The sequence below is a fragment of the Alternaria viburni genome, assembly GCF_023758015.1.
Source record: "Alternaria viburni strain BMP 2772 chromosome Unknown scaffold_43, whole genome shotgun sequence".
Taxonomy (NCBI): Eukaryota; Fungi; Ascomycota; class Dothideomycetes; order Pleosporales; family Pleosporaceae; genus Alternaria; species Alternaria viburni.
The window spans coordinates 110,484-135,755 of record NW_026055812.1 but is presented as its reverse complement, the minus strand read 5'-3'; the positions used below and the strand labels follow the sequence as shown (position 1 = coordinate 135,755).

Below are 25,272 nucleotides of genomic sequence, written 5' to 3'. Positions count from 1 at the left end.
AACTGACTCCTCATGTATACGACCGACGCTTACCTAGGTACCTTGAGAAAAAGGGCAAAACCGTGAGGTGCCCTCTCAGAGCACTTTGCCTACATGCATCCCTTGCAGCGGCTTCGCCGACTTCCTCTACTTGAACCGAACACCCAAAGACCCGGTCTCTGCGGAGTTCTCTCTGCACACCACTAGTAGCAACGTAGCAAAGGGTGCTGCCGCGGGTTGTAAGGGATGTGCGCTCATACACGATGCTGTCACAACTTTTAGACGGGACCGACTGCCATTGGATGATTGTGATATTACATTCACATCTAGAAACGGTGCAATAGATTTTTCTTGTCTGAAGATCGCGTTCTTCCTTAAACCGGCCCGTAAAAGAGCAAAAGATGAAGGCGCAGGTGGCAGAAAAGAGCCGGTTGTAGTGAACGATACTGCCGAGGAGCATGTACGCGAGTACTTGAATTGTGGGGTTCTAGTGCGGTTGGACTGGTCGAGGGGTAGGTGATCTGTCCACTAGCCACAATATTACACCAACATCGTAGCATAGACTTACGAGTGGATACCAGACGCTCTTAGTCCGAATGATGGTCTATCTCTCAAACCACTAGCAGCTTCCCGACCACTTTCACATCTTCCTGATTGCACTTCTTCTAGCGAAACATCTCGGAGGTTAAATCAGTGGCTCGTCGCGTGCGCGGAAACACACCCAGCATGTCAAACTTCCTCGGAGACGGCGTTGCCAAAACGAGTGCTCGAGATAGAAGATTCACGTATCTACCTTCGAGAGGAAGCACGGAAGACGGGTAAGTATGCGTGTCTCAGCCACTGCTGGGGCCCGCGGGGCCCATCGCTCAGACTTGAAAGATCGACCCACCAGCGACTTGCTAGTGGGGTTGCAGTCCATCAGTTACCACAAACGTTCCGAGATGCTGTCTCTATATGTATAAGCATAGGTATCCAATTCCTCTGGATCGACGCTTTATGTGAGTAAATACAATCAAAGCCCACTTGCGATTGCTAAGACATTTGAAGGTATCAAGCAAGACGATGCGGATGACTGGGCACAGGCGGTTGCGACGATGGGCGATATCTACGAAACATCATGGATCACTATCGCAGCTACTGAATCCAGTAACAGTCAAGAAGGGATATATTCGACTGTTCCAGAGCGATACAAAGCCAGAGCCTTACGAGATCACAACTTTCATGTGCGAGAGGATCTTCCGGGATTTGCCAATCCAGTCAATTCAATCCACAAATATGATAGTTGGCCACTCTTGCGTAGGGCTTGGGTATATCAGGAGCGACAGCTGTCACCACGCATGATCCACTTCAGTCAACATCAAATCTTTTGGGCATGCGATTCCTCATTCCAATCACAAGATGGGTGGTATCCCTCACGATGGAATCCTAGTAGGAAGAACAGTCTAGAGGAGTGGAAAAGCATTGTTTCCGAATATTCAGCGTTGAGGCTTACATACGAAAGCGACCGTCTACCCGCTATTGCTGCCGTAGTCCTGCGTGTTATGCAAACTCGACCATGCGACATCTATATTGCAGGCATGTGGAAGGACACTCTGATACCGGACCTGTTTTGGCATACTATCACCTTGCAGGCTCGACCCTGTCATACACACAGCATACCAACATGGTCTTGGGCCTCTGTATATGGAGAGGTACGACAATACATCGGGGAACAATCTTTTAAGCAGGTTGCGCAACTACTGGATGTGAATTACACATCTATAGGAATGCCTCACATGGGGAAAGTTAAAGATGCCAGTATCACGCTACAAGGGTCCACTTACAGCCTTCCAAAATCAACGTGTTCGATCTTTGGCGAGAGTTTCTTTGGCGAGAGTGTCGCAGGCACCTTCTGGTCAGATATAGAGGTCCTCCTGACTTCCGGTGTCAGATGCACTATCTACAGAGACTTCGATTGGCAGGCTGTAATGCCTCCCGTAGGATCCGACCATGACTTGACCGTATTGATCCTATGCGAAGACATCGGCGACTCTGCGCGAGTAGGACATATTTTTGGCGGGATGATCCTGAAAGCAGTCGAGAATGACGCCTTCGAACGGGTTGGGTTTGTCAATATTTACCCAGATACCCGTAGGCACAGATCTGTTTCCTATGTGGAAAGCAGCGAGGAAGATACCGAAGTCCCCAAAGTCGACGAGGATGACGAATTTGTCGAAGAGGTAGATGATAAGAACATGGCTCACGAGGGAGCTGTTTACTTCGCTGTAAAGAGATCTCATGTCGGGGCCGAAAGGGTTAAAACAGATGATGTCCACATCGAAGACGAGATAAGCGGAAGTATCAGCGATGATGCAGTGTCTTCTTTTTTTCGCGCACTGCCTGTGCAAACCTTCAAAATTATTTGATACTATCGTTCAAATTCAAGTAGACAACCTGTGACTAGCATGCTTCTCCTATCCTGCGATTATCATTATAGCCCAAATTCCAATCTAGCATTTGCCCCAGTACCTTCTTTACATTGGTGAGCCATACCCTCCACCTCACCTCTCAACGTCTGCTCCACCAAGAAGCTCATCTGCACCTCACTCAACAGTTGGCAGCGCTGCAGCTCAAGCAGGTCGCTCAAGTGGCAGTGAAAGCACATGGTCACATCGTCGAGCGGTGCCTGCTGCTTACCCGGTGCACTCGTGCCATAACCACTCTTCGTCGTGGACCCAGTGCCTTTCCGTAGCACCAAAGGAGTGCGCAACTCTGGTAACAGTATGACTGCAAAGCCAGAGATCAACCACTTCCCACTGGCATCGAGACTAAGGATGAAAGCGTTGTTGACGTCGGTAACGCCAGAAAACATGCAGATGCGGTCGCCTGGGCCTATCTCATATGACCCTGGACCTCCTCCGCACGCAAATCCAGTGATGCCGTTGGTACCGACAAAGGATGTGTACCGTGCATGTCGTTGATCTGTATTTCGCCGAGCTAATTTACTTCTAGCAGCCATGTATAGTGCCGCCGCGTCCTCCGTCATGCTCCGAGAGATGATGTTGCGTATGACTTTGCTTCCATTGTCGCCAAGCTGTGGACTGGCGCTGGCGTCATGCCCTTGCTCGACAAATGCGCGCGATAGACCATCGATTACCAAATCCGCGGACGCTTCGATCATCGCTTGCCGCACCTTTTCAGTTGGGCCGGGGTTTCCGTATGCTACATGAGGGTCGGCAAAGCTGAGCAGCGTTTGCGTGTCCCCTTTAGTAACATAATCGCCGAGGTCTTGTATATCTTGTGTCGAAAAGGATCTTGGATGCATGTTTGATCGCGTCCAGGTCGCTCTCCATGTGCCTGGCTGGAAAGCCTCGTCATGATCGACGAAATTCCCAACCTCAGTAATTGTACTGATGAACGAGACCGATGCGGTCATGCAGGGCGTGGCAGCCACAATGTAAAGGTGCGGCTGCAGATTGGGGCACAGCTTGAGGATATGCTGTGCGAGGGTCTCACGCGAGACGCCTAGCGCTTGCATTAGGAACGTCAGGAAACGAAAGTCGTCTGAATCTCCTCTCCTAGGGTCTTCGTGACATTGGTTGCGAAGCACATCAACGAGCAGCTCGACAGGTGCTTTGTTGTAATCAGGCACAATCCTTTCTCCACGGCCAGTCGATGCAACCCCCAAGAACCCGTACACTCTGTCGTAGACTACTGAGCTCTCCGACGACGCAAACGCTTGCAAGAGATCGCGCAATCGAAATGTTGACTTGAGAGTCTTGCTGTTGCAGCGACCGAGCATCTCTCTCCGGTATTGCTTCGTGCGTTTGAAGTCTTTCCGGTACTTGAACAGCAGATAGCCGCGACTTGTATAGATGACACTCGTTGGGGACGCGACTGGCGCGGACGCAAGGCCGTCGCGCCAGATGCCTTCGACCGTCGCAGCGCCCACACTGAGGTCGCCACACCAAATGTCGACCGACTGTGCCAGCACAAACTCCTGAACCACCCACACCCGACTCCAATACGGCTTGTTCAGGACACCTGCCAGAGCATTGTGAAACTCTTCGACTCTGAGGAGGTCAGGATGCCGCGCAAGCATGAAAGCTAACTCTTCATACCCCTGGGGAAGACCGAGCCACACTATGACAGATTGCGCTCCAGTGTAAACATCGCGCATGAGCGACACCTGATGATTGCGCTCCGGTATGTTGCTTTGATCGATTGCGATAGCGTCAATCCACAAGGGCACGGCCTTGCCAGGATCCTTCTCGCAGCATTGTCGAAGGTACTGCTTCCTCCGATATTGCTGAATGAAGTTCCATAAGCTTTCTCCGACGGCGAACTTTGATCCTTGGATGTCGATGTACTTCTTCTCGCCAGCTTTGTCCCACATGTAGGATAGCGCGATGAAAGTTGGCTTGTCATCCAAATCGCAGACGCATAGCGTCGCCTGGATGGGCTCGTGTTCAGGTGCCGGCAGTATCTCCAGAAGCCTGACGCTCTTCTTGTTCGGGTCTAGAGAGCCATACTGCAGTAAGGGTAACGCTGCCAGTGGGCCATCCTGGTCGGGTGTTGCCGGCGGGCTGGCGGGCGCGGTAGTTGGCGCAGAGGACTTGCGCCGCAGCTTTTGCAGCCGAAAAGGATCAACAAAGGTCTTTTTAAGTATGCTCTGAGTCGTCCGCTCCGATGCAGCCATGATCCTGTATAGTGCGCAAATGCGACGATGTAGCAACAAGAGCCTTAGCGGGACTCATCAGTGGTAAGGCTGAGATGCAAGTGGAGAAAGAACGCGGCGCAAGAGAACTTTCCTTGTCCAGGCCATCGTTGAACGTCGCGTGACAAAGCCCTCAATAATTACCAGCGAGTAGGCGTTGATGTGGCTTGCAGCGCGGTGCCTAGATGATGGATGTCTGAGGCCAGAAGTTCGTCCGAGGGACCTCGGGATTCTTTGGCGACGCTGACTAAGCATGCGGAGATGGGTTGTGTGGGGGCCAAAAGCGTTCCCAGCCCCCAGAATTCCTTCCGTCATCATCATCATCTGCGGGAAGCGTACCCAACCGAGCAAAACAATATTTGGGCCCATGCTATGGCTAGTTTGCAAATCGCGCCAGCACGCGATTGCCCATCGCCTGCCGACGACGGCGTCGCATCCTCGTAGTCTAGAGGCGTATACGACGCGATTGTGACAGCAACGACGGCTTCTGCAGCACAGCGACATCATCTTCAGCTGTTCTCCATCGATGAAAGCGATATACCCAATTGAATGGTCTGCCCGCACTCTGTGAGGTCAGTCGCCGAGCTACCTGGGTGATGATTAGGAAGGTCAGTTCCGGTGTTTTGCCATTCGACATCCTCGTGATCGCTCTTGCGCGACTGAGTCGCAATGATGCCTACGAAGGGCTTGCGATAATCGATGATAATGTCGTTAATCGCTTACGTGCACATGCGCGGAGGAGCAAAGCTGACGCGACGGCACGAACACTCGATCACATAGGAAGTCCTCAAGTCGGGTACCTCCTCGATGAGCTGATGCCCACGGTAGTGTTGGTCTTCGCTAGTTGAGATGCATTTCTACTGGTTTGATGCACACCGATACTACAGCCATATCCAGATCGCTCGGTAATCTCCCAAACCAGACGAATCGCAGCACACGTCTTCGACACTCAACAGCCTCTATATGCTGCACTCATCGTCCTCAACAATTTGCATCTGCCTCATTTCGCAGCCTTGGGGACCCGTCAGTTCTCCACCAATCCCTTACCACGTATTACTGAGCATCATCTATCCAGAACCCAGTCGGATGTATCGCAACGAGCCCAGCACTTAGCGGATATGCTTCGAACGCGGGATAGACATTGACTCCATGTGTTTTAGATTCCTACAAAGCTGCAATATATCCGGAGCGGAGATGAAATCGGTATCTAGAGTCCTTGAAGGAGCAGACTCGCAGGAAGAAGGTCGTTAAAGACATGCGCGAAAGCCTTCGACGGGCACTGATCCTCAGAAACGTACTCTTCCCATACCTTCCTTATCGAGAAGATGAAGTGCTCTAGTCTCGTTTTCGGCGTTCTCGCAACACTTGCGGCTGCACAAACACCATCCCCGTACACCGATACCATATCAGGCATCACATTCAACACCCTCCAGCACAGTAGCGGCATGTTCTTTGGTCTCGCGCTTCCAGCCAACGCCACCGGAAACACTGACTTCATTGCGACGATCGGGGGCAAAGGCACGGGGTGGAGCGGTGTTTCTCTCGGAGGTGGAATGCTCAACAAGCTCTTGATCGTCGCTTGGCCAAACGCCCAAGCTGTTGTAGGCAGCTTCAGGAAGACTGCGTACGTTGAAGACGAACGACTACGCGGCCTAGGCCATGCTAACAACCAGCAGCCAATACGCCTCTCCAGCCATCGCAACCGGCCCCTTCACACAAACCGCAATAGCAAACGGCACATACGTCAACAGCACGCACTGGACATACACATTCCTCTGCTCCAAGTGCATTCAGACCGACGGCACGACGTTCAAGCCAACTGATGCAGCACCAAGTCTCGGGTTCGCGTTGAATCCGACAGCGCCGGCCCAAAAGACGAATCCCGCTTCTAGTGTATCGAAGCACACGGCGCAGGGGCAAGCGGTATTTGACCTAAGCAAAGCTAAGAGCGCGAACTTCGAGGTCTGGAAGGGCTACGCTGTGCCGAAAGTCGCTACGGGCTTTGCGGGCTAGGTAGTGCGACGGCTAAATGGGGTAGAATGCGAAAGGGACTTTGGGTTGTCAGGTTGGAACTGCGGACGTGGTCTTGAGAATTCGGCACCTTTGAGTGCGTACGTATAGTTGTGATTGTTCTCGCAGCTTTTCTTGTTGGGTTATGCATGTCATTTCACTGTTCCCAAGCATGCGGTTCAAGATCTACCGCTCCATGCCTGATCACCCCTTCCCGTCTTTAGACTGATTGCAGCGAACGAACTGTGCGGGGGTGACCGTGCACACGAAGCACTAGAGTCTAGATGGAGAGTCTTTGGCGCATGCGCTTCTGGAGGGAACTATCAGTTCATAGCTAGTTCGGCCGTGTTGACGATCAGATGCAGGGGACTAGAACAACGACAAGTGACGTAGACAAGAAGGGTGATCATGTAACATCACAGGCGCGATAGTCTCACAGGGATACTTGATGTCATCAAGGAAAGTATGCGATTTTATTCTATACTACACTCTACTCCTACCAACGAAAGAAACTCCTAAAAGTAGGAAGACCAAAAGGATTGAGAATGTCGAAAGCGTTACGGGCTTTAATCAAATCAGCCCCCTTCTCTGCGACAGCGTACATGGTCGCTTGTAAGTGTGTCGCGGGGATCAATGGGATGATACTCGCGTCTACGATGCTCAGGCCCTTCACGCCGTGCACAGTGAGGTCACTGCCAACGCACCCGCCTAGAGACTCCGGCATCATTGCGCAGCTACCAGACATGTGTGCGAAAGAAGCCTGGAGAGCCTTCTGCTGAACGAGGTCATTGATGATCTCATCGTCCGTCTGCGCTTGGGTGCCGGGAGTGAGCTCGACGGGTGAGAACTTCTTGAGCTCAGGATTCGCCCAGTGTTTGCGCGTCCATCGAACCATTCCAGCAATGATCTGACGATCGACGGGGTTTTGAAGGGCGTTGAACTGGACAATGGGGTTGCCGTACTTGTTGCTTGGGTTGATGGTGACAGTGCCGCGGGAGAGGGGGCGTTGCAGGGAGCTGATGGCGAGACCGAAGGGTACCATGGGGAACTCGCCAACAGCGGCGTCGGCGCTACTATGCAGACCGGCGATGATGTCGCGTTGCTTGGTGAAGCCGCGTAGCAGAGAGGAGTCGTCGTACACTGAAGGAAGGTAACTACGGACGTTCTGTGACTTGACAGTCTGCACAATCTGGTTCCAATTGTCGCATACTGTCTGCAGACTGAGGAAGGCTAGGCTACTGCCATGGGCTTGCGTGAGGGGACCGCTCCGGCTTGTGTCGTACTCAGACCATACTGTAGCGTTATAAGTGGGGTCTGCGCCGCTGTAGATGTTGGGGAAGGCAAGGTTCTTGAGGTCGAACACCATGTTCGCATTAGGGTGGTCTTGCATGTTGGCGCCAACAGCGGGCATGTTCTTCTTCACGTTTATGCCAGCAGCTTTAAGGACATCGCTCGGCCCAATACCGCTGAGTTGAAGGATCTGTGGCGTGAAGATTGAGCCGGCAGCCATGATGACTTCGCGCTTCGCGTAGACTTGCTTAACCGAGCCATCCGTTCGCGATTTGAATTGAACACCATTGGCTGTGTATCCAGTGAGGAGGCCCTTGTCGAAGAGGACCTCGTTGACAGTCTTTCCGGTTACCAGTACGAGGTTGCTCCGGGTCTTGACAGGGTCGTAGTATTCGTTCTTCGCATGCGATCGTGTCTGAGTCTTTGGTCGCAGAGCTGTGGGTATCCAGAAGGCACCCACTGCCCTCCCTGAAGCATGTTCTCTGGGCAAAGGCACGCCTGATTGCTTGTATGCTGCCCAAATGGTCTTTGTGTCTTCGTACTCGAAGTTTGGGAACGATGCTTGTATCGGCCCGTTGGTGCCATAGTAAGATGCGTCATACGTAGTGCCAAAGCTCTTCACGTTGTTCGAGGTTGGTGGCGTGAATGTGGTCGACTTCTTGAAGTAGTATAGGAGGCTGTTGAAGTTCCAGCCGGCGTTACCAAGTTGCTCCCACGCATTGTAGTCGGCGGCAGATGCTCGGTCAAAGGCCATACCGTTGACTACAGATCCACCACCAACAACGTTACCCACCCAGACAGGATGCGTACCGCCTGTGTTTGTGTCATATGCAGACGTGATGTCGTACATGAGATTTGCGTTGACACTGTTGGCGAAGCTAGGTACTTGAGTGGTGACATCGTCGACGACATATCCATTTTCGATCACGAGAACAGTACCTGAGGATGTTAGGGCCATGTGTCAACGCCGGATGTGGTTACTCACGGCTTGAATCTTCGCTGAGGCGGTTGGCAACTGTCAGGCCTGTCAACCCGCCACCAACAATGATGTAGTCGAACGATTGCCCTCCAACATCTGGCTCGCCGCTGTTGCTACCCGGGGCCGACGGGTCCAACACGCGCGGCACGAAAGACGCAAGGTAGAAAATGCCCCCAAGAAGAAGAGACATATTAGAAATTATGGACAGAAGGAGTGTATGAGCACCAGACGAATGGCGCAAGGGTGAGTGGTGCGTCGAGAGCTAAGATTACGGATCGTCGAAGGTTTATACCAGGGCTGATCCGTTTGTCAAGTAGCTGACGGACGGGCCACCCCTGAGTACGCGAAGCTACTGGAGTGTTTCGCTTGCAAATAAACGAGCTTCGGCATGCCATGGCAGTTCTATACTACCCGCTGGGCGTTGCGTAACGACTTTTTCTCGTGGAGTAACTGGCGCTCAAAGGTACCAGAGTCTACAGTGCTCAATGTAGCATGTTGCCCGGGGTCTTGGATCGATCCTGCGCGGGAACAACGTAGAGATCCGCAAACCTTGCTGAAAAGTATAACCGTAGTCGACTGGAAATGGTAAGCCTAGTGATCCTGTCAATCTGCCCGGCTATCGACAAGCCTAGAGCTGCAGTCATCGATATCTGGCAAGTACAGCTAACGTGGCGTCAACTATCAGCTCCCGCCGTAACAACCACGTGCATCGTCGTATGACGTGCGCCACGCGAGCTGATGAGGAGATTTTACCCTGGATGGTGCAGCGCTTTGTCCTGCGAACCACATAGTAGTCGATAGTTCAAAGGGCGAGACCGACGGTGTGGTGATGGCGAAGCGGCGGCCCATGGTACAACCGCGGGAATGCAGGGGCCACGGCTGTCATGTCGCAAGAGCCGTACTGGTGAAAATCTCCATCGTCCTCATCCTGCTGTCGCGCTGTTGCGGGTCGTCGTTAGGTCGATTATTATGCTTTGGCGTACGAGTGTTTAGGTTTGCAATCGTCTAGATTATAGGTGGCGGCCGGAGGAGGCTCAATCGGGAATAGTGCGCTCCTTTCTCACACTAGCCACTCAAAGACACAAACCTGGCGGCATCACTAACTTCACGAGCTCAGCAACCGTCGCGTGTCAACCTTTCCTGCTGCGGGCACCCACGTTGTACTAGAATTATTGCGGTAGCGAAGAGCGAGCGACAAGCCGGTGCTGTCGCACCCGTTCGGCCCGTTAACTGAATATGACATCGTCACAGAGATTTCGCGTCGGCTGCTCACACTGGGAATGCAAGGGGTATTTGATGCGCTCGAACTGATGGAAACTCGATCCTCGCTGTCTGTTTACTCATACTACTTGACAAGGCCGTTTCGAGCCTGATGGCCTGGCATCGGCGCCCGCCTGAGCTAAACCTTCGTGCAACGGCGCGCATCATAACCTTTTAGCCCATGCCATGACGGCTAACCGAGTGACAGATGTCGTGCTTGCTGGCTCCGGCCATAACTCACGATGAACCTAATCTCGGGGCTGTGGGTTAGCAGCGTTCAAGAGTTTGGTTGGGTTTGTTTCCAGAAGACAAATTGAGAGTGGCTGTGGAAGGTCTCCCGACCGTGCGCGTCTGGCTCTTTCAGAGCTTGCGCAAGAAGAGGAGGAGATATGTTTGATCTGCAGAGCCTTGCGGCTCGGCTGCCTCCTTCAAGCTGATCAGTGGAGATCTGGACCACGATGTCCGAGCATGAACGCATCCTGACTAACGACCTGCCACGGTGATGTGCGCTAGTCCTCGGCGCACAGTCGTAGGAATAGGGTTTAACCGCCTCCTGCATGCTTCGTTGCGTCTTACGGGATTGGCTGAGTTTGACATCGGTCGGCCACTCCGCCGTTTATGTCTGGCTATCTGCAGAACGTTAACAGAGCAATTATAACAGCACGTCCACCCGGCCCGTTGCTGCATCAGCCTGCATAGCATTTCAGGTGATCAGCAGAAGCTCATTTCGAGGAGAGGTCTCCGGTCAGCCAATTTCATTGGGCATCTTTATCTTTCCGTGTCTCATCCTCTTTCCATTCTCCCATCCGCAATGGGTGTACCCACAACACCGGAGGGGCTTCCTTTGGACGACCGCTCCAATGCGCTCAAGATACCCATCATCACCTTGATCATCTTCAGCTCGATATTCGTTATACTCCGCTTGGGCATAAACTGGAAGAACAGGAATTACTTCCTACTAACCGACCATCTGCTATGGACGGGACAAGTAAGTGGCGATCAAATAAGAGTTCCAAGCATTTGCTAATCAGCTTCAGGTTATAGCTGTCGCAGGCGCAGCATGCTGTTACAAGATGGCTGAAGTTGGAGGCGGCAGGCACGTCTGGGACCCGATATTGACACCTCAAAACATGGAGACGTACCTCTACATGCTCTGGCTGGGTCAGCTGCTTAACCTATACGGTATGGCTTTGATCAAGCTGAGTGTCTGCGCCTACATCTTCATGCTGGACTTTTCGCGAACCTTTCGAATCATCATTTGGGCTTCCGTCGTGATCCATCTAGGCGTCAACTTCGTCTTTCCCACGGTCATTCTCTTCGGCGAATGCACTCCATACACCAAGCATTGGGATGTCTCCGGAATGAAACCTGGCTCTTGCTGGGACGCGAAGCCGCGTGTCATTTCTGGATACTCGGGCGCTGCTGTCAATATCGCGACTGATCTGCTCTACACCATGGCGCCACTTATCTACATTGCGAGGGTGCAACTTCCGAAGCGGACCATCTGGGGCGTTCGCGCAGTGTTCCTGTGCGGTCTGATGTAAGTTGCTATGCTATTGCGCATCTTGATCCCGTCATTAACGCTCCTCAGTACAACCACCATATCTGCACTCAAACTCTACGAGATGAAGTCATTGAACGAATCGCCAGATCCAACCTACTCCTCCGTCAACCTTAGCATCTTCGCCATTGCCGAAGTCTTCGTTGGCGCCTTCACTGCCTCGCTTCCACCACTCCGCAAGACATTCGAGAACGTCCTCCGCAAAGTGCTGCCAACCAGTCTCACAGGAGGATCAGGCAAGGGATCAAGACAAAGCTATGCGCTCCAAGTATCAGGGCCCCAGGTCAGCGGAAGGTCTTCAAAGCCGAAGCACGAGACGGATGATGACAGTGAACTCGGCATACTGCCAGATGAGGCGAGCCATGAGAGAAAAGGCTCCGATCACGCAATCATGAAGACTACACATGTCAGTGTGACAGCCGACAGCAAGAGTATAGCGTCGCGCGACCATACGGAGTGGGCTTAAAACGCTTCTCTATACAGAAGCACATAGTAATGATAATGAATTAATGATCTTCAAACCACCATGCTACCCAATACCGGGAATGCATTCCCGCACCGTTGCGCACTCACGGACATATTCCCGCTCCCATGGTCATCATGATCACCATCAGGGGCTGTGCCGCAGATCCCTGTCTCACATCTAGCCGAGGCACATGCGTTGATCAGCAACCTCATCTGCACCACATCACCTTCCATCGACATGTCGAAGCCGTCGAAACCATATCGTCGCGATCTTCAGTTTCGTGGCTTCGCTGAGGGCCTGACGTATCTCAACAGCGATGGCCAAGCACAATGTCATTATTTCGGCGGCGTCCCATACGCCCTCCCACCCGTCGGCCCCTTTCGCTTCCAAAAGCCACGGTCCCTGCCACCATGCTACCGCTACGGCACAAAAGCGAACCCAGGACGATACACAGGCGGCTGTGGCCTATGTCCGCAACCAGGCTCCAACACGGAAACCCTTGACGAGCCCGCCTGGGACGAAGACTGTCTGCAAACCAACATCTGGATTCCAGCCGGGCCATCGCCAGCAGAAGGTATGTCCCTGACTCCCTCAAACCTCAACCAATTGAAAGCTGACTCGGGGAGGTTGGCCGGTACTATTCTGGATCCGTAAGTAATCATTTCTTCCTCCTCGCACTCGTAACCTGTTAGTGCTTGGCCATCGCCGTTTCACGGCAAACAGCATTCGAGGCAGATCCTCGGTTGGCGCACATTGGCACGGGATATAAACTCTGGCACCACGTGGTAGATCCGCACTAACGCGCCCTAGACGGCGGGTTCCTGCAATGGGGTAGCCCGAACGGACTCGACCTCCGTGCGCTACTCAGCGAGTCCCCCATCCAATGCGTCGTCGTCGCTCCCGCGTACCGCCTAAACGTATTCGGGTTTCTCGCATCCAAAGAGCTGATCGACTCGTGTTCTGCTACTGATGGTTTTGGTGTTAATCTTGGCTTCTGGGATCAGCGCATGGCTTTGCAGTGGACGTATGAGAATGTCAGCTATTTTGGTGGGGACGCGGCGAATATTACTGTCGGGGGTTACTCGGCGGGTTCGCACTCGGTGTTCCATCAGCTGTCGTACGATCTCGGTTGCGCGGATGAGAAGGCGGTTGTTAAGAGGGCGTTGATGCTGTCGAATGGGCCGGGCATGCAACCGAAGAGTTTGGGAGAGGCGCAGGACCAGTTTGACGAGCTATTGGGGGCGTTGGCTATCGATTTGGCGAAGTCGCCGGCTGAGAAGTTGGCACGGCTTCGTGAGTTGAGTCCGAGGGCGATTGTGGAAGCGAGTAACGGGATCAAGCTTCATCAGTTCCGCGCTGTTACTGATGGGGAGTTTGTAAGGCATGGGCTTCTCGAAGAGCTGTCGAATGGTGTTTATGCGGAGCGCATGAAACGGCGCAACGTCAAGCTCATTATTGGCGAATGCAGCGACGAGCATCATGTCTACGGTCTTTGGCGACCACCTACACCGGGCTTCGACAATATGCTGTACCGTCTTGAAGCTGACTATCCTCGCGAGGCATGCAAGGTATTGATGTCGCACTACTTTCCCAATCGCAAACTGCCGTCAAAGTACTCGAGCTGGCAGGCGGCTTTCGGCCATATCTACGCTGATGTTCAGATTCATGCTCTGCGTCGCGGAATGGTAAACGCGTTGGTGAAGAATGGCGCTGGAGATCTCCTTCATCGATACCGCATCGAATGGCGGGCGCAGTGTGTTGACAAAGAGTTGCCCAAGCGCTTCGGTGCTAGTCACGGCTCCGACATGGCGATATGGTTCTGGGGGAATGGAAGCGATCTGACTGGGGGGGAGAAGCAGATTGCGTTGAAGACGTTTCACGAACCGTTGAGCAGGTTCTTGAAAGGCGAAGAGATGGAGTGGGGCACAAAGCATGCAATGCAGTTGAGAACGCTGAAGAAAGATGGGAATGTCGCTATCGAAGAAGACTTTCGATTGGATGAAGGTCTGAAATTGTGGAATGCGCTGAAGACGGTTGGCGCTACTGGCAACCTAAAGGACACTGCGAAGTTGTAATGGCAGAATATTGTTACATTGTGAACAGAATCGAACCCTCTACAATCTTCATAGATCGCGCGGCAAACCTACATTTTACCCTATTACCCGATTGGGAAACTTTAGTACAAGTGTAGATCATAGCGAGGTGTCTTGAGGCTCCTACACGCTATAGAGGGCCTGCTCGACCTTGCTGTCGCCGTCATGAGGTTTACCGTGTCCGCCTTCGCAGCTGCTCTGCTGATGCTTGTTACCCGCGGAACTTATTCCGAAGATGTGGCTTCGCCTCAGCAACTGCGTCCACATCTCAGATACTCAACTTTCCGTTTTCCAATCTCCAAATAACAACTCACTATACTAGCCGTGTAGTCTACCACCACCAAATCACGCTTGTCAGCTTCTTCTTCTTCTTCACGGGTTGGTGGGGGAGTCGGAGGGGTGGTGGTGGACATTTTGCACATGTCTTACATGATAGATAGACATCTCGTCTCGAACAACACAGATCCCTCGTCCAGCGATTCAAAAACCTAAAGTTTACATCCTCCCCCCACCCCATCCACCTCCAACCTAAAAACCTTATCCGGATTCAAAATGCCCCTCGGATCCAGCGCCCTTTTAACCCCCCTCATAACCTCCACACCCTCACTTCCCACCTCCTCTTCCAGCGCATCCCTCAACTTCATCCCAACACCATGCTCACCCGTCACCGTGCCCTCCAAGCTCAGCGCTAGCCGAGCGATGTCCATGATTACACTCATCGCTGCGTCGTGATGTTCCTGTGGGCAGACGATGCTGGAGTGCACGTTACCATCCCCGATATGTCCGACGTTGGCACAGAACCAATCCGCTTGATTCGCAGCCGACGCTTGGGAGATGAGATCCTGAGTTCCGGCGACAAGGCGGGAGAGATTCGAAATAGGAACTGCGCAGTCGCTGTGTAAGAAAAGATCCGTATCCTTCTTCTTCATAGCAAGAAGAGCCGTGCCCATACATTTCCTCGCTCCCCAGATCACACCCACCGCTTCCTCCTCATTCGTGATCTCAACATGCGATGCGCCGTGTGTTTTACACAGCTCTTGCATAACAGCGATCTGGTCTTGCACACTATACACCGACGGCCCCGCAATCTTAAAAAACAGCGTCGGCACTTCCTCAAACATGCGTGCAGGCGCAAGACCCGACACATTAACACACCTCATCTGCGGCCCATCCGCCAACTCCAACGCCTCAAGCCGATGACCCAGTTTCTGCAGGCTCACAACAACATCCACGCCCTCTTGGAACGTCTCAAACGTAGCTAGCCCAACATGCAGGTTCCGCGGTATCGGCGCAAGACGCAGCACCGCTTCCGTGACGAGCGCAAGTGTACCTTCGGATCCGATAACGAGATGCGTGAGGTCGTAGCCTGCAGATGTTTTCCGGGGTCTGTTGTGTGTTTTCACAATGGCGCCAGAGGCGAGGACGCAGGTTAGTGAGATGACGTTTGAGGCCATGGTGCCGTAGTTGTAGGCGTTTGTTCCGGAGCAGGACATTGCTATCTACCTCGCTGTCAGCACATCACCTATAACGTTTGAGCGAGCGCGTACATACCATCCCACCTATCCTCGCCCCCGGCGCAGGATCAACAGGGAAAAACAACCCGCTCCCCTCCAACGCTTTATTCAACTCCACCCACCCCACCCCCGGCTGCACAACAACATCCATATCCTCCTCATTCACCTTGACAATCCCCCTCATCTTCTCAAAACTCACACATACGCCCCCCCTCACATTCCCCAGCGCCTGCCCGAAGCTCGTGCCGCCGGAAAAAGGCGTCACGGCTATACGACGCTCGTTGCATGCTTTTAGCACAATGGATGTTTCTGCGGTAGTTTGGGGGAAGAAGACTATTAGAGGTGTGTGGGTTGAAGGTGCGGGGGACCAAGGGGTGTTTGATTTGCCGGAGCGGGTGGAGAGGTCGAGGGTGTGGGTGATGTTGTGGGTGGTGAGTGAGGAGAGGAGGGAGTGGATGTTGGGGGCGGAGTGGTTGTAGGTGGGTGGTGGCATGATGGTAACGGCGGCGGAGTAGGGGTCGAGCTAGTCAGAGATGTCATCAATCAAGACTTGGAAACAAGAACGTTGGAGCATGTTAGGGTGTAAAGGAAGTTGCCGAGGCGAAGTTATGTCATCGGAATCCGTTCCGCGGGCAAAGGCTCGGCATGGCACGTTCAGTTCTTACAGATCTTATGCACGATAACCATGCCACCCCTGCGTTCAGTTCTGAGGATGTTCTAATAACACTATCCCCATTTACAGCCTAATTCTCAAAAGTATCGCATTTGTCCCGCGTAGGACGTGCTCCAGCTCCATCCGTCCCGAACACCCAGCCTCAAGAAGTCCCGTCCCATCCCCCCATCCCCTCCTGCATTCCACCTCACCCCATCCCAGCCATTCTGCCTAGCCCAAGCCCGCCAGTCTGCCATCTCCTCCTCACTTTGATAAACCTCCGGTCCACGCAGAAAGTCCACCTAATCCTTCTTTTTACTCCTCAGCGCCTCTTTCCTAAGCCACTCAGCCCAAATGCCCAGATCATCCGCTGCATCCAGCACTCTAGCCAGCGTCTTCGTTCTCTTGTCGAAGAGCTCTAGTTGCGCTTGTGCTTGTCCAGGACTGTCGTGGTGGGCGTGAATGTTCTGCTCGACGACGACGAGCTCGCCGTTGGGATGTATGTCGATGGTCACGGCGAGGGGCGCGTTGTATGTTATTGGTGTGGAGATGGGAGTGGAGGTGGAGGAGAGCAGGTTGGAGATGAGGTCTGCTACGTCGGGGGAAGATGTTACGGCTTCGGGGTGGGGGACGTGTAGGGTGAAGCGTGGTGTGGGCGGGTTATAGCTTAGAGTAACGTCGAGTTGAAGGCGAGGTAGGTCGCCCTGCGCGGACGTCTGCGGTGCAGCTGTCAGTGTGGGATGCTGGCCGAGCTTGTGGGTCGGAACGGGCTTTTCGGGTGCGAGGTAAAAGCAGTCTCGGATGAGTGATGTGACATGCGCGTACTGTCTTAGCACGGGCAGCATCTCGACGAGTTGCTTCGGGTGGCTGAAGGGCAGGCTTTCGAGCGTGCGGCTGTATTCTAGCTTGGGTATGTAGAGACTCATGTCGTGGCGCCTGTCCAAGTCGTTTCCCGATGCGTCTTGCTCTAGTACTAGGACCTTTCGCGAGCTGCGAATCTCGTGGGTGCGGTCGCCTGTTGTATTGGACATGCCTGGATCTACCTCGCCTGGCCTCAGAGCCAGGCCTGCGAATGTGGTAGGACGGAAGTCGTCGGTGCGAGGCTCAATGCCAACGATCTGGTATAGCTGCATGTGCACAGCGAGCGGTACGACGAGAGGGGGGTTGAACTTGGCGACGAAGCGTACGTTTGGGAGGCGTCCAGCTGCGGAGTCGAGGTTCATGGCATCGTCGGTCTGCTCGGGGGGTTCGAGGTAGGTCGGCTTTGGGTCGAGCCAGTCTATCGAAGATGCGTTCATCAGCATGTTGTCTAGGGAGACATTTGCATCTGCGTCGGCTGACTTCTCAACTGCGTCGCTGATCCAGTCGTCGGAGATGCGGATGGGCGTGTAGAGAGTGGAGGGCGAAGATTCGCATTCGATGGTCAGTGAATACATCTTGTTGCGACTCCAGCGATGGTCTTCCGGATACGAGGCAGACTCAGTCGGCCCATCTAGCTGCAAGCGTCCATCCATCCAGTATTCCAGACTCAGCCCGAGACACGATCCGCCGTTGAGCCGCGGTCGTCCGCTCTTCTTGCACAGCACTTCGCGCTCGGCCCTGTATGTCCTGAACCGCTCGTCCGGCTTCCTGTTTACAAGCTCCATCTTCTTTTCATGCTCAAACAATTTCCGGAGGCTCGTGTAGACTCCCGCAATCGCATTGTAGCAGCTGACCCCGCCGTTCTGCGGGGACCCCAGCTTGTCGAGCGTCAGCAGCTTCTCCAAGCTCTCAGAGAAGCGCTCGAGCGTGACGTTCAGCTTGCTCTGGCCGGGCAGAGGTTTCAAGCTGCGCACGAGGATCTCAGAGCCTGTCGCGCCGAAGTTGAGGTCGGCTCTCGATTCGTCCAGGCCGGTCTGGAGATTGACGCTGACAATCTCGTCGTTCTTGAAGGTGACGTCGCACAGGGCCTCGTCTCCGATCAAGAGACTCCACGTGCCTGCCTCGTCCATGTGCTTCTCGCACGGTATGTCCATCTTCTTGCAAAGGGCCAGCAGTCCCTGCTCGCTGACGCGTCCGGGCTTCTTGCCGATAATGTCTATGATCTCGCGCAGTCTGCGGCTTCGCTCTGCTTCGTCGGCGCGTCCCATGGCACTTGCGCTCATGCCCAAGCTGGACATGCCCAGCCCGCTCATGGTGATGCCCATGCCCACCCCTCCCATGCCCGAGCTCGCGACGTCGTTGAGCATGTTAAGCACCGCGGGCGAGTCGTACGACATCATGTTGATATTGCCGGAGGGAGGGACGCTGCGTGGGGCGGGCGAGGAGAAGGCATTGAGGTGTCGCGAGGGCGTTTCTTTGTCTTTGGGCGTTGGCGTGGCCATGATGGCGTTGGTGAGTGCGCAAGGCACTGTGTGGGTTAATTATGCAGTTGAGTGAGGGTGGGTGTTACGATATCATGTTGCGTGCATGTTCATGAAGCGAGGAGGAAAGTTGCCATGCGCCCAAGGTCGCTCACGGTTGGTTGGCCTTGGCGTCCCAAGCAGGGCAGGACGACCACCCCCAACTCTAGAAATGCATGCTGCCAAAGTACTGAATATGTTCCCATGTGTAAAGCACGAAGATATGCGCGGGGTATCATAACGCGATGCCTGGCCGAAGCCCAATAACCTAAACGCCAGCTCCCTCTCCAGTGTTCCAACTCAATCCAACTCCACCACATCGTCCTCGAGAATCTCACTGATCTTTCCCTTCGCCCTAGTCCCCGCAGCCCTCCCCGTCTTCTTCTTGGGTGCAGCCTTCTTGGTCCTAGCTTCTTGCAGCAAGAGCTCGTTGAAGATATCCTCGACCCCTTCTTCATTGTTGTACTCAATCGCTCTTACCCGTTTCTTCGGCCGCGGCTGCTGCGCTTCTTGCTCGTTGCGCTCTTTCGCCTCAACCTCCCAGCGCTTCCTTATCTCGTCTTCGGTCTTGTTCTCCATGGTGTGGAAGGAGGCGTGGTGGCCACATCCGTCGCATTCGTATGAAGATGATGACTGGAATGCTGATTAGCTAGTGTACCGGCGGTGTAGGGTTATCCAAACCTACCTTCAGCGGATGCAACATGAAGCGCAAACACGGACACTTCGCGGCGAGCAGAGATGGCTTGTGGTTGCATTGGCCGCGGGGAGGGACATAGTTCATCTGCGTCCAGACATTGGGTGCGTTGCCGGCCATGCTGATGAGGTAGTTGTGGGTGGAGTCGAGGCGGTCAATGACCCGATTTGATCAAAGCGCGAGGTCGTCCATCGCATAGTGTTCACTGCGTGCACAGGTAGAGGTCGGGCTGCGCGCAAACGCCAAATTGACTCGAATTCACGTGCTTCGACTAGCCGTAACCGCATTGGGGAAACCCCGCTCCGCAAACCGTCTGGCAACGTCATAGCTGTTCAACTGTGGCTTACCACATGCGCAGTGTATTCTTTGCGAATAAGTATTAAAGCAAGGTACATTGTTCTCAGTAAGCACTGGTCTCACGCCACAGCCGTGCGGCATAGTCGGCATCGTCGGCTAAGCAAACATTCTAACTGTCAATCGGTCCGCATGGGTGTGAGAGTGTTTGATTTGGAATTGCCCCTCGTCCAAGCAAAGTATCATAACCCGACCAGAACCATGGCCAGACCCAGAACTGCCAATGACAGCAAACACGCCCCTCAACCGTAAGCAGCATAGGCGGACGGCTTCCCTCTACCCGTCATGCGTCGGCGGCAGACCCTCGCGATTTGAACCGAATCAGGCCTCGGCGCTAGGCCAGTGGTGGGGAACTTGGATGCGTAGGGCGCTTCTTGTCCAAGTTGACGATCAATACAGCGGGGTAGGGATTCGAGTATAAAGCCCGAGGTGAAGGCAGTCTAACACGACACTTGCTCTTTCAACCTCCACAGCCTAAACAACTCCACCAACCAACTTTCCACTTCACCAACTTATCAAGATGCCTGCCGGAGGATGCTTTTGCGGTAACGTCCGTTACGAGGTGCAGGGCGAGAGCGGAGGCAACGTGCGTGGTATCCTGGTCGTCTCCTTCTGTTGCTGATGAGATACGCAGATCCTCTGCCACTGCCTTGACTGCCGCAAGATCACCGGATCCGCCTACTCTACCAACGCCGTCTACTCGGACGAGGGCTTCAAGGTCACCAAGGGTACGCCAAAGGCACACACGGTCAAGGGCGACAGTGGAAATGATGTCACTTCCATGTTCTGGTATGTATTCGCTATGGTATAGCGAGTCCTGTTCTGACCTCGTGCAGCGGTGACTGTGGCTCGACCATGTGGCGCCAGGGCGACACCTTTGCCGGCAAGCGCATCATCAAGGTCGGAACTCTTGACGACACCAAGATCCTTGACAACATGACGATGAACGCCGAGTTGTACACCGACCACAGGCCGAAGTGGGTAGGCTCCCAGGAGAGCGCGGCACAGAAGGCGGCCATGTAAGGATCGAGCGGTCGACGGTCGAGCGGTCGAGAGCGGGCAGGATAGGCGGGAACAAGGTTTATCGTGATAGCATTGAACCATAGGACAGACGTCTACTCAGAGTCCGAACTCTCTGGTTCCTTCAAGCGTTCCCTCATCATCTATGACTGTCAGTAGTGACCACACCATATGAACACGCCACCTACCTGATTCAAACGGGCCTTGAGCTCATTGATCCTCGTTTCCTTGACCAGGATGTGCTCCTCGTCGAGCTCCTCGATGATGTATTCGTTGTTGTTCTTGCTGTCAATGTCCACCAGCATGGCTTTGATGGAAGCGTCGCACTTGACGAGCGTGCCTGGGAATTCAGTATCGCGAAGACTGGTGCGAGAGGTGTGACATACCTCTGATAGCTTTGACCATGTTGGAGTGTGGATGCGAGGTTGCGGGGTGTAGGTGGGCTAAGAAGAAGACTGGACAACAGGGTGCGAGCGCGCAACTGACGCGATTGCTTGGCGCCATCATCTGCAAGCCCCAGCACGCCATTCCGAGGCCTCCGCTGCATCACTTCGACACTCCCATCTTACAATGATGAAGGTATGCAACGCTGATAACCCAAGGTTATTGTACGCTCCAGGGCGTTCAGATCTATCATGATGAAGGCTGTAGACCTCTTCAATTTCTTCCTTGCAGGAGATGCCACACAGAGATGGCTCCTTCGCGGCTCCTTCACCAGCTACTTGAAGAAGTAGCAAATGCTGCGGACAATGCAGGCGATACAACCGCGAACAGGCCGTTCCTCACTATCACCTCGCCCATGCCCTAATCACCATCTTCGCCCCTCGTACAACAGTTTCACTGGGGCAACCTTACGAATGCTTCGCTATTTCCACTCAATACCCACACTACGCTCACTGTAGTACAACCAACGCAATGGCTCATCTCAGTCTGCTCGCGGAAACGGCTTCAGCGGCTGAACCAAGCATCTTTCGCCGCGGCAACGACGACGACGCCGAACTCTCCCCAGAAGAACGCAATAACACCAGTTTCTACAAGTACTTTTACCTCCTCCTCGGCATGCTCGCGGGGCTCATCCTCGTCGCAGCATGGCTCATCCGACGCCGCAAAGTCCGTCATCTGACCGTCCGGCGTCAGAGCGGGCAACAAGCACCAGCGAGAGACGCCGGAGCCTGGCCTGGCACACGGAGGTTGCTACACGGACGATACGGGGCCACCAACTCTGTTCTCCTTCGCCCAACTGAGGGGCTGGACGAGCGTGGAGAAGCGCCGCCACCCTATCAGCCCAAGTCGGAGGTATCCTCTACGACTATCGCTATACCGCTTCAAGTCCTACCAGCGAACGAGAGCGAGCGATCACTGCCGCCGCAGTATAAAGCGCTGCCATGAAGGTTGTCGGGAACTTGTCGTTTGATGGATCGAGATGACGAATGGCATTGTGTGCGCCAGGCTCAAGTTTCGTATCCATCTGGTCGCGGACATGCCTCGTTGTAGTCAGCAACCGAAGCTTCCATCCGCCCAACGAGAAATTGCATAACCTCTGCAAGACCCCGCAGCGAAGATACAAGGACAGCATTTATCCACAACAGCGATGGATAGCAAAGGAAACAGCTCAACAAGAGATCAGAGACAACACAATCATCCATCACATCCCCCATAGCCTTAATCAGTAATTACAAACCACCGCAATCAATACAACAATCAATACCAGCCTCCCATTCCTTTTTTCTCCCCTCCCTATGCTCCCCTCATCTTTGTATATTTGTCACTGCAAAGTCATCAACTCCAACCAACTATAACACCACAGACTCGCCGTATGCATGCGTGAAATAGCGGCGGAGATCCGTTCGATCAGCTGCATACTGCAAGCCACAGCCACGTAGGTGGGGCAGAGCATCGCTAACGGACCGGATCCTTGCTGCTTGTACTTCCCCGCTAATCTCCCAGCTCGTCTTTGTCAACGTGCTGAAGATGAGAAGACGGAAATGCCATATTCATGCCGATGCGAGGGGCTTGGTTGCCGCTGCATCTCTCTGAACCCAAATTGCCTCGTCTGTCTATACCTTGTTCGGAGAATCGATGCCGTGACTTGACTAACCACGATGCCGCACCTCTCCTTCCAACCGCATACTCAAACCATCATGAACCCCCATTCCAGCCTCTGCATCTACACTGCATCTACACTGCATCGACATCCCTCGTCCGAACCACCTCCCCCTCCTCCGAACACACACACAAACTATAATCTACAACACACACGTCACAGCAAAGTCGTGTTATTCAGCAACCCGTCAGCTTACCCCACTAGCCCATTTCCGTGTCTTGCATGCATCGTGCTTTTCCCGTTTGGGGAAAGCGTCATCATGGCGTAGAGTGGTGGTATGACGCCATGCAGCATAGAAGGGTTGGTAATGGGATAGAGGTGATGATGCGATTTTACACAGATACATTTGTACCTGACTAGGCGGGAAAGGGGAAGTGTGGAAGTTGGTGGCGCCATGCAGGTTGATTTGATACACGGGTGCATTTTGCGATGCGATATCCGAGTTCGGGGCCGAGGGGACTTGGGATGGAGATGGAATATGTGGGTGTTGAGTGAAGAGGGAAAGGTGGTATGGCGTTATTACGAATGCGCTACTAGGTCAGCATTTGAGTTTTGAGTTGCTTGCTAAACATAGCGGAGAGTTATGGTTTGGCGGTGATACATCCGTCCGTCCATCCATCCATCCAACCATCCATTCGTGCTGAGGATGCTTGTGACTACCACATCGACCACCAGGGTTCAGGCGTGGACAAGGCGCTTGTTTCAGAAAGGAACTAAGCATACCGGTTTACCATACATGTCTTTGATCTGTAGATACGTTGGCGCTAACGTTGGGGACGTCTAGAACGCGCATGTGTGTATGCAAGATATCTTGGCCTTTCCTTTTCTTTTTCCTCTCTCTTGTCGGTATGGGGTCGATATGGGGGGAAAGTAAGAGTAAGATATGTGTAATCCACTTCAATCGTTCTCACCGAGTGGGAGGCGAGGAAAAAGAAGGAAGAGGCAAGGTAAGATGTGTTGCTTGGTCAGCTGTACATGGTGAGAGAGGGTGAGGGAGGGTGAGAGAGGGAGTGGCGGTGTTTTGTGGTTGTGTGCTGATTACGTGGGCGGAATGAGTGAAGGGGAGTTGGTATGGTCTGATTTGGTTGGCCTGGAAGAAGGTATGGGTGTTAGGGTGGGAAGGTGGGAGATGGTATAAGAAGGAGGAGGAGTGTTGACGGGAGGTATCAGTGTCAAGTTCGACAACGATCGTCAAAAGGATATCGCATACCATCATATCTTCTTTTAGACGCTTCTTCACCAATATCAATCCCCGATTCTTCTCTACCTAGATATACTTCCCGACCATGTCAACATCCGGCGGTCTTTTCATCAGTAAGTCACACCATTACTTCTCCATCTCCATCTCTATCTTCATCTCTTTCCCCTTCCCCTTCTCCTTCCCATCCCCTTCCCATTCCCCTCCACGCATCCCCAACCCACTCTAACAAACCCCCCAGTCTGCTGCACAGAATCCAGTACATCTGCCCTCCTCCACCCATCCCACCACTTCAACACCACGCACGCCACAATGCTCACCACAAACGGTGCGCGTGTTACCCAAGACGCTATCAACAGCATCTACTGGGCCGACCAAACCACACCTTTAGGTCTCATAATCGTGATGGGACATGCTGGTACGTTTTGATTCCTATTTTCTCAACGAGAGAAGTGGTGGAAGTAAATGCTCGAGGCTAATGCAGTACGGTTTGTTTAGGTTGCACGCACCTCACAGCGGCTCCGGATACTACTCTCAAAAGCGATATCCAGGCTCTCAGAGCGAGTCCCTACGTCCGAAAAGAAATTCAGATCGTAGGCTACGTAGTAGATTTGTTCAGTCGCACACCGGGTGCAGCAGCTACGGATGCGAGGTTGAGAGAGGTTACGTATGTTATTCTTCCCTTTACCTCACACTTTGTCTTTTCTAGAAAATCAAGCTGGCTGACAAGATAAGTGTGCCAAACACTGCTGGGACGACGGCGTCGACATCGGCGGGAGTGTCAGGAGTTTCAGGACAGCAACGCACATCAAACCAAGAGGGAAGCATGAGTCCGTTTTGGAGTTAAACATCGTTGAGCATCATCGAACAACACAGTACTCATACATCTCACTACCCATCTTACTTCAACTTTCCGTTTGATAACGAGAGAAAGAAATAATATCATTCCATAAATAAAAACCATGATTCATTACAAGTCAATATGAGCGGGCCAGGCCAACAAATACACACATCCACACTC

At 53.4% G+C, this 25,272-nt stretch overlaps 11 protein-coding genes across 11 annotated transcripts; 5 read left to right on the top strand and 6 right to left on the bottom strand.

Annotated features, from left to right (window-relative positions):
- Positions 1-1,988: 1,988 nt before the first annotated feature.
- On the bottom strand, positions 1,989-4,657 carry J4E79_011527 (uncharacterized protein; the record flags this gene model as incomplete). Its single annotated transcript, XM_049360356.1, has 2 exons — positions 1,989-2,236; positions 2,512-4,657. 2 exons carry the CDS (start codon positions 4,655-4,657, stop codon positions 1,989-1,991), a joined length of 2,394 nt encoding a protein of 797 aa, XP_049205210.1.
- A 1,343-nt stretch (positions 4,658-6,000) lies between these two features.
- On the top strand, positions 6,001-6,688 carry J4E79_011526 (uncharacterized protein; the record flags this gene model as incomplete). Its single annotated transcript, XM_049360355.1, has 2 exons — positions 6,001-6,299; positions 6,352-6,688. 2 exons carry the CDS (start codon positions 6,001-6,003, stop codon positions 6,686-6,688), a joined length of 636 nt encoding a protein of 211 aa, XP_049205209.1.
- Positions 6,689-7,181: 493 nt separating this feature from the next.
- Positions 7,182-9,144, bottom strand: J4E79_011525 (uncharacterized protein; the record flags this gene model as incomplete). Its single annotated transcript, XM_049360354.1, has 2 exons — positions 7,182-8,914; positions 8,961-9,144. The coding sequence occupies 2 exons, from the start codon at positions 9,142-9,144 to the stop codon at positions 7,182-7,184; spliced, it is 1,917 nt and encodes a 638-aa protein (XP_049205208.1).
- Positions 9,145-11,025: 1,881 nt separating this feature from the next.
- Positions 11,026-12,241, top strand: J4E79_011524 (uncharacterized protein; the record flags this gene model as incomplete). Its single annotated transcript, XM_049360353.1, has 3 exons — positions 11,026-11,202; positions 11,252-11,754; positions 11,806-12,241. The coding sequence occupies 3 exons, from the start codon at positions 11,026-11,028 to the stop codon at positions 12,239-12,241; spliced, it is 1,116 nt and encodes a 371-aa protein (XP_049205207.1).
- Positions 12,242-12,478: 237 nt separating this feature from the next.
- J4E79_011523 (uncharacterized protein) lies at positions 12,479-14,316 on the top strand (the record flags this gene model as incomplete). The annotated part of the gene is made up of 3 exons (XM_049360352.1): positions 12,479-12,815; positions 12,868-12,891; positions 13,052-14,316. The coding sequence occupies 3 exons, from the start codon at positions 12,479-12,481 to the stop codon at positions 14,314-14,316; spliced, it is 1,626 nt and encodes a 541-aa protein (XP_049205206.1).
- A 733-nt stretch (positions 14,317-15,049) lies between these two features.
- On the bottom strand, positions 15,050-15,788 carry J4E79_011522 (uncharacterized protein; the record flags this gene model as incomplete). Its single annotated transcript, XM_049360351.1, has 2 exons — positions 15,050-15,055; positions 15,099-15,788. The coding sequence occupies 2 exons, from the start codon at positions 15,786-15,788 to the stop codon at positions 15,050-15,052; spliced, it is 696 nt and encodes a 231-aa protein (XP_049205205.1).
- Positions 15,789-16,802: 1,014 nt separating this feature from the next.
- Positions 16,803-18,863, bottom strand: J4E79_011521 (uncharacterized protein; the record flags this gene model as incomplete). The annotated part of the gene is made up of 1 exon (XM_049360350.1): positions 16,803-18,863. The coding sequence occupies one exon, from the start codon at positions 18,861-18,863 to the stop codon at positions 16,803-16,805; it is 2,061 nt and encodes a 686-aa protein (XP_049205204.1).
- A 318-nt stretch (positions 18,864-19,181) lies between these two features.
- J4E79_011520 (uncharacterized protein) lies at positions 19,182-19,695 on the bottom strand (the record flags this gene model as incomplete). Its single annotated transcript, XM_049360349.1, has 2 exons — positions 19,182-19,514; positions 19,567-19,695. 2 exons carry the CDS (start codon positions 19,693-19,695, stop codon positions 19,182-19,184), a joined length of 462 nt encoding a protein of 153 aa, XP_049205203.1.
- Positions 19,696-20,449: 754 nt separating this feature from the next.
- On the top strand, positions 20,450-20,952 carry J4E79_011519 (uncharacterized protein; the record flags this gene model as incomplete). Its single annotated transcript, XM_049360348.1, has 3 exons — positions 20,450-20,515; positions 20,564-20,718; positions 20,766-20,952. The coding sequence occupies 3 exons, from the start codon at positions 20,450-20,452 to the stop codon at positions 20,950-20,952; spliced, it is 408 nt and encodes a 135-aa protein (XP_049205202.1).
- Positions 20,953-21,044: 92 nt separating this feature from the next.
- On the bottom strand, positions 21,045-21,354 carry J4E79_011518 (uncharacterized protein; the record flags this gene model as incomplete). The annotated part of the gene is made up of 3 exons (XM_049360347.1): positions 21,045-21,092; positions 21,138-21,289; positions 21,336-21,354. 3 exons carry the CDS (start codon positions 21,352-21,354, stop codon positions 21,045-21,047), a joined length of 219 nt encoding a protein of 72 aa, XP_049205201.1.
- Positions 21,355-21,864: 510 nt separating this feature from the next.
- Positions 21,865-22,338, top strand: J4E79_011517 (uncharacterized protein; the record flags this gene model as incomplete). Its single annotated transcript, XM_049360346.1, has 2 exons — positions 21,865-22,059; positions 22,087-22,338. The coding sequence occupies 2 exons, from the start codon at positions 21,865-21,867 to the stop codon at positions 22,336-22,338; spliced, it is 447 nt and encodes a 148-aa protein (XP_049205200.1).
- Positions 22,339-25,272: the final 2,934 nt, after the last annotated feature.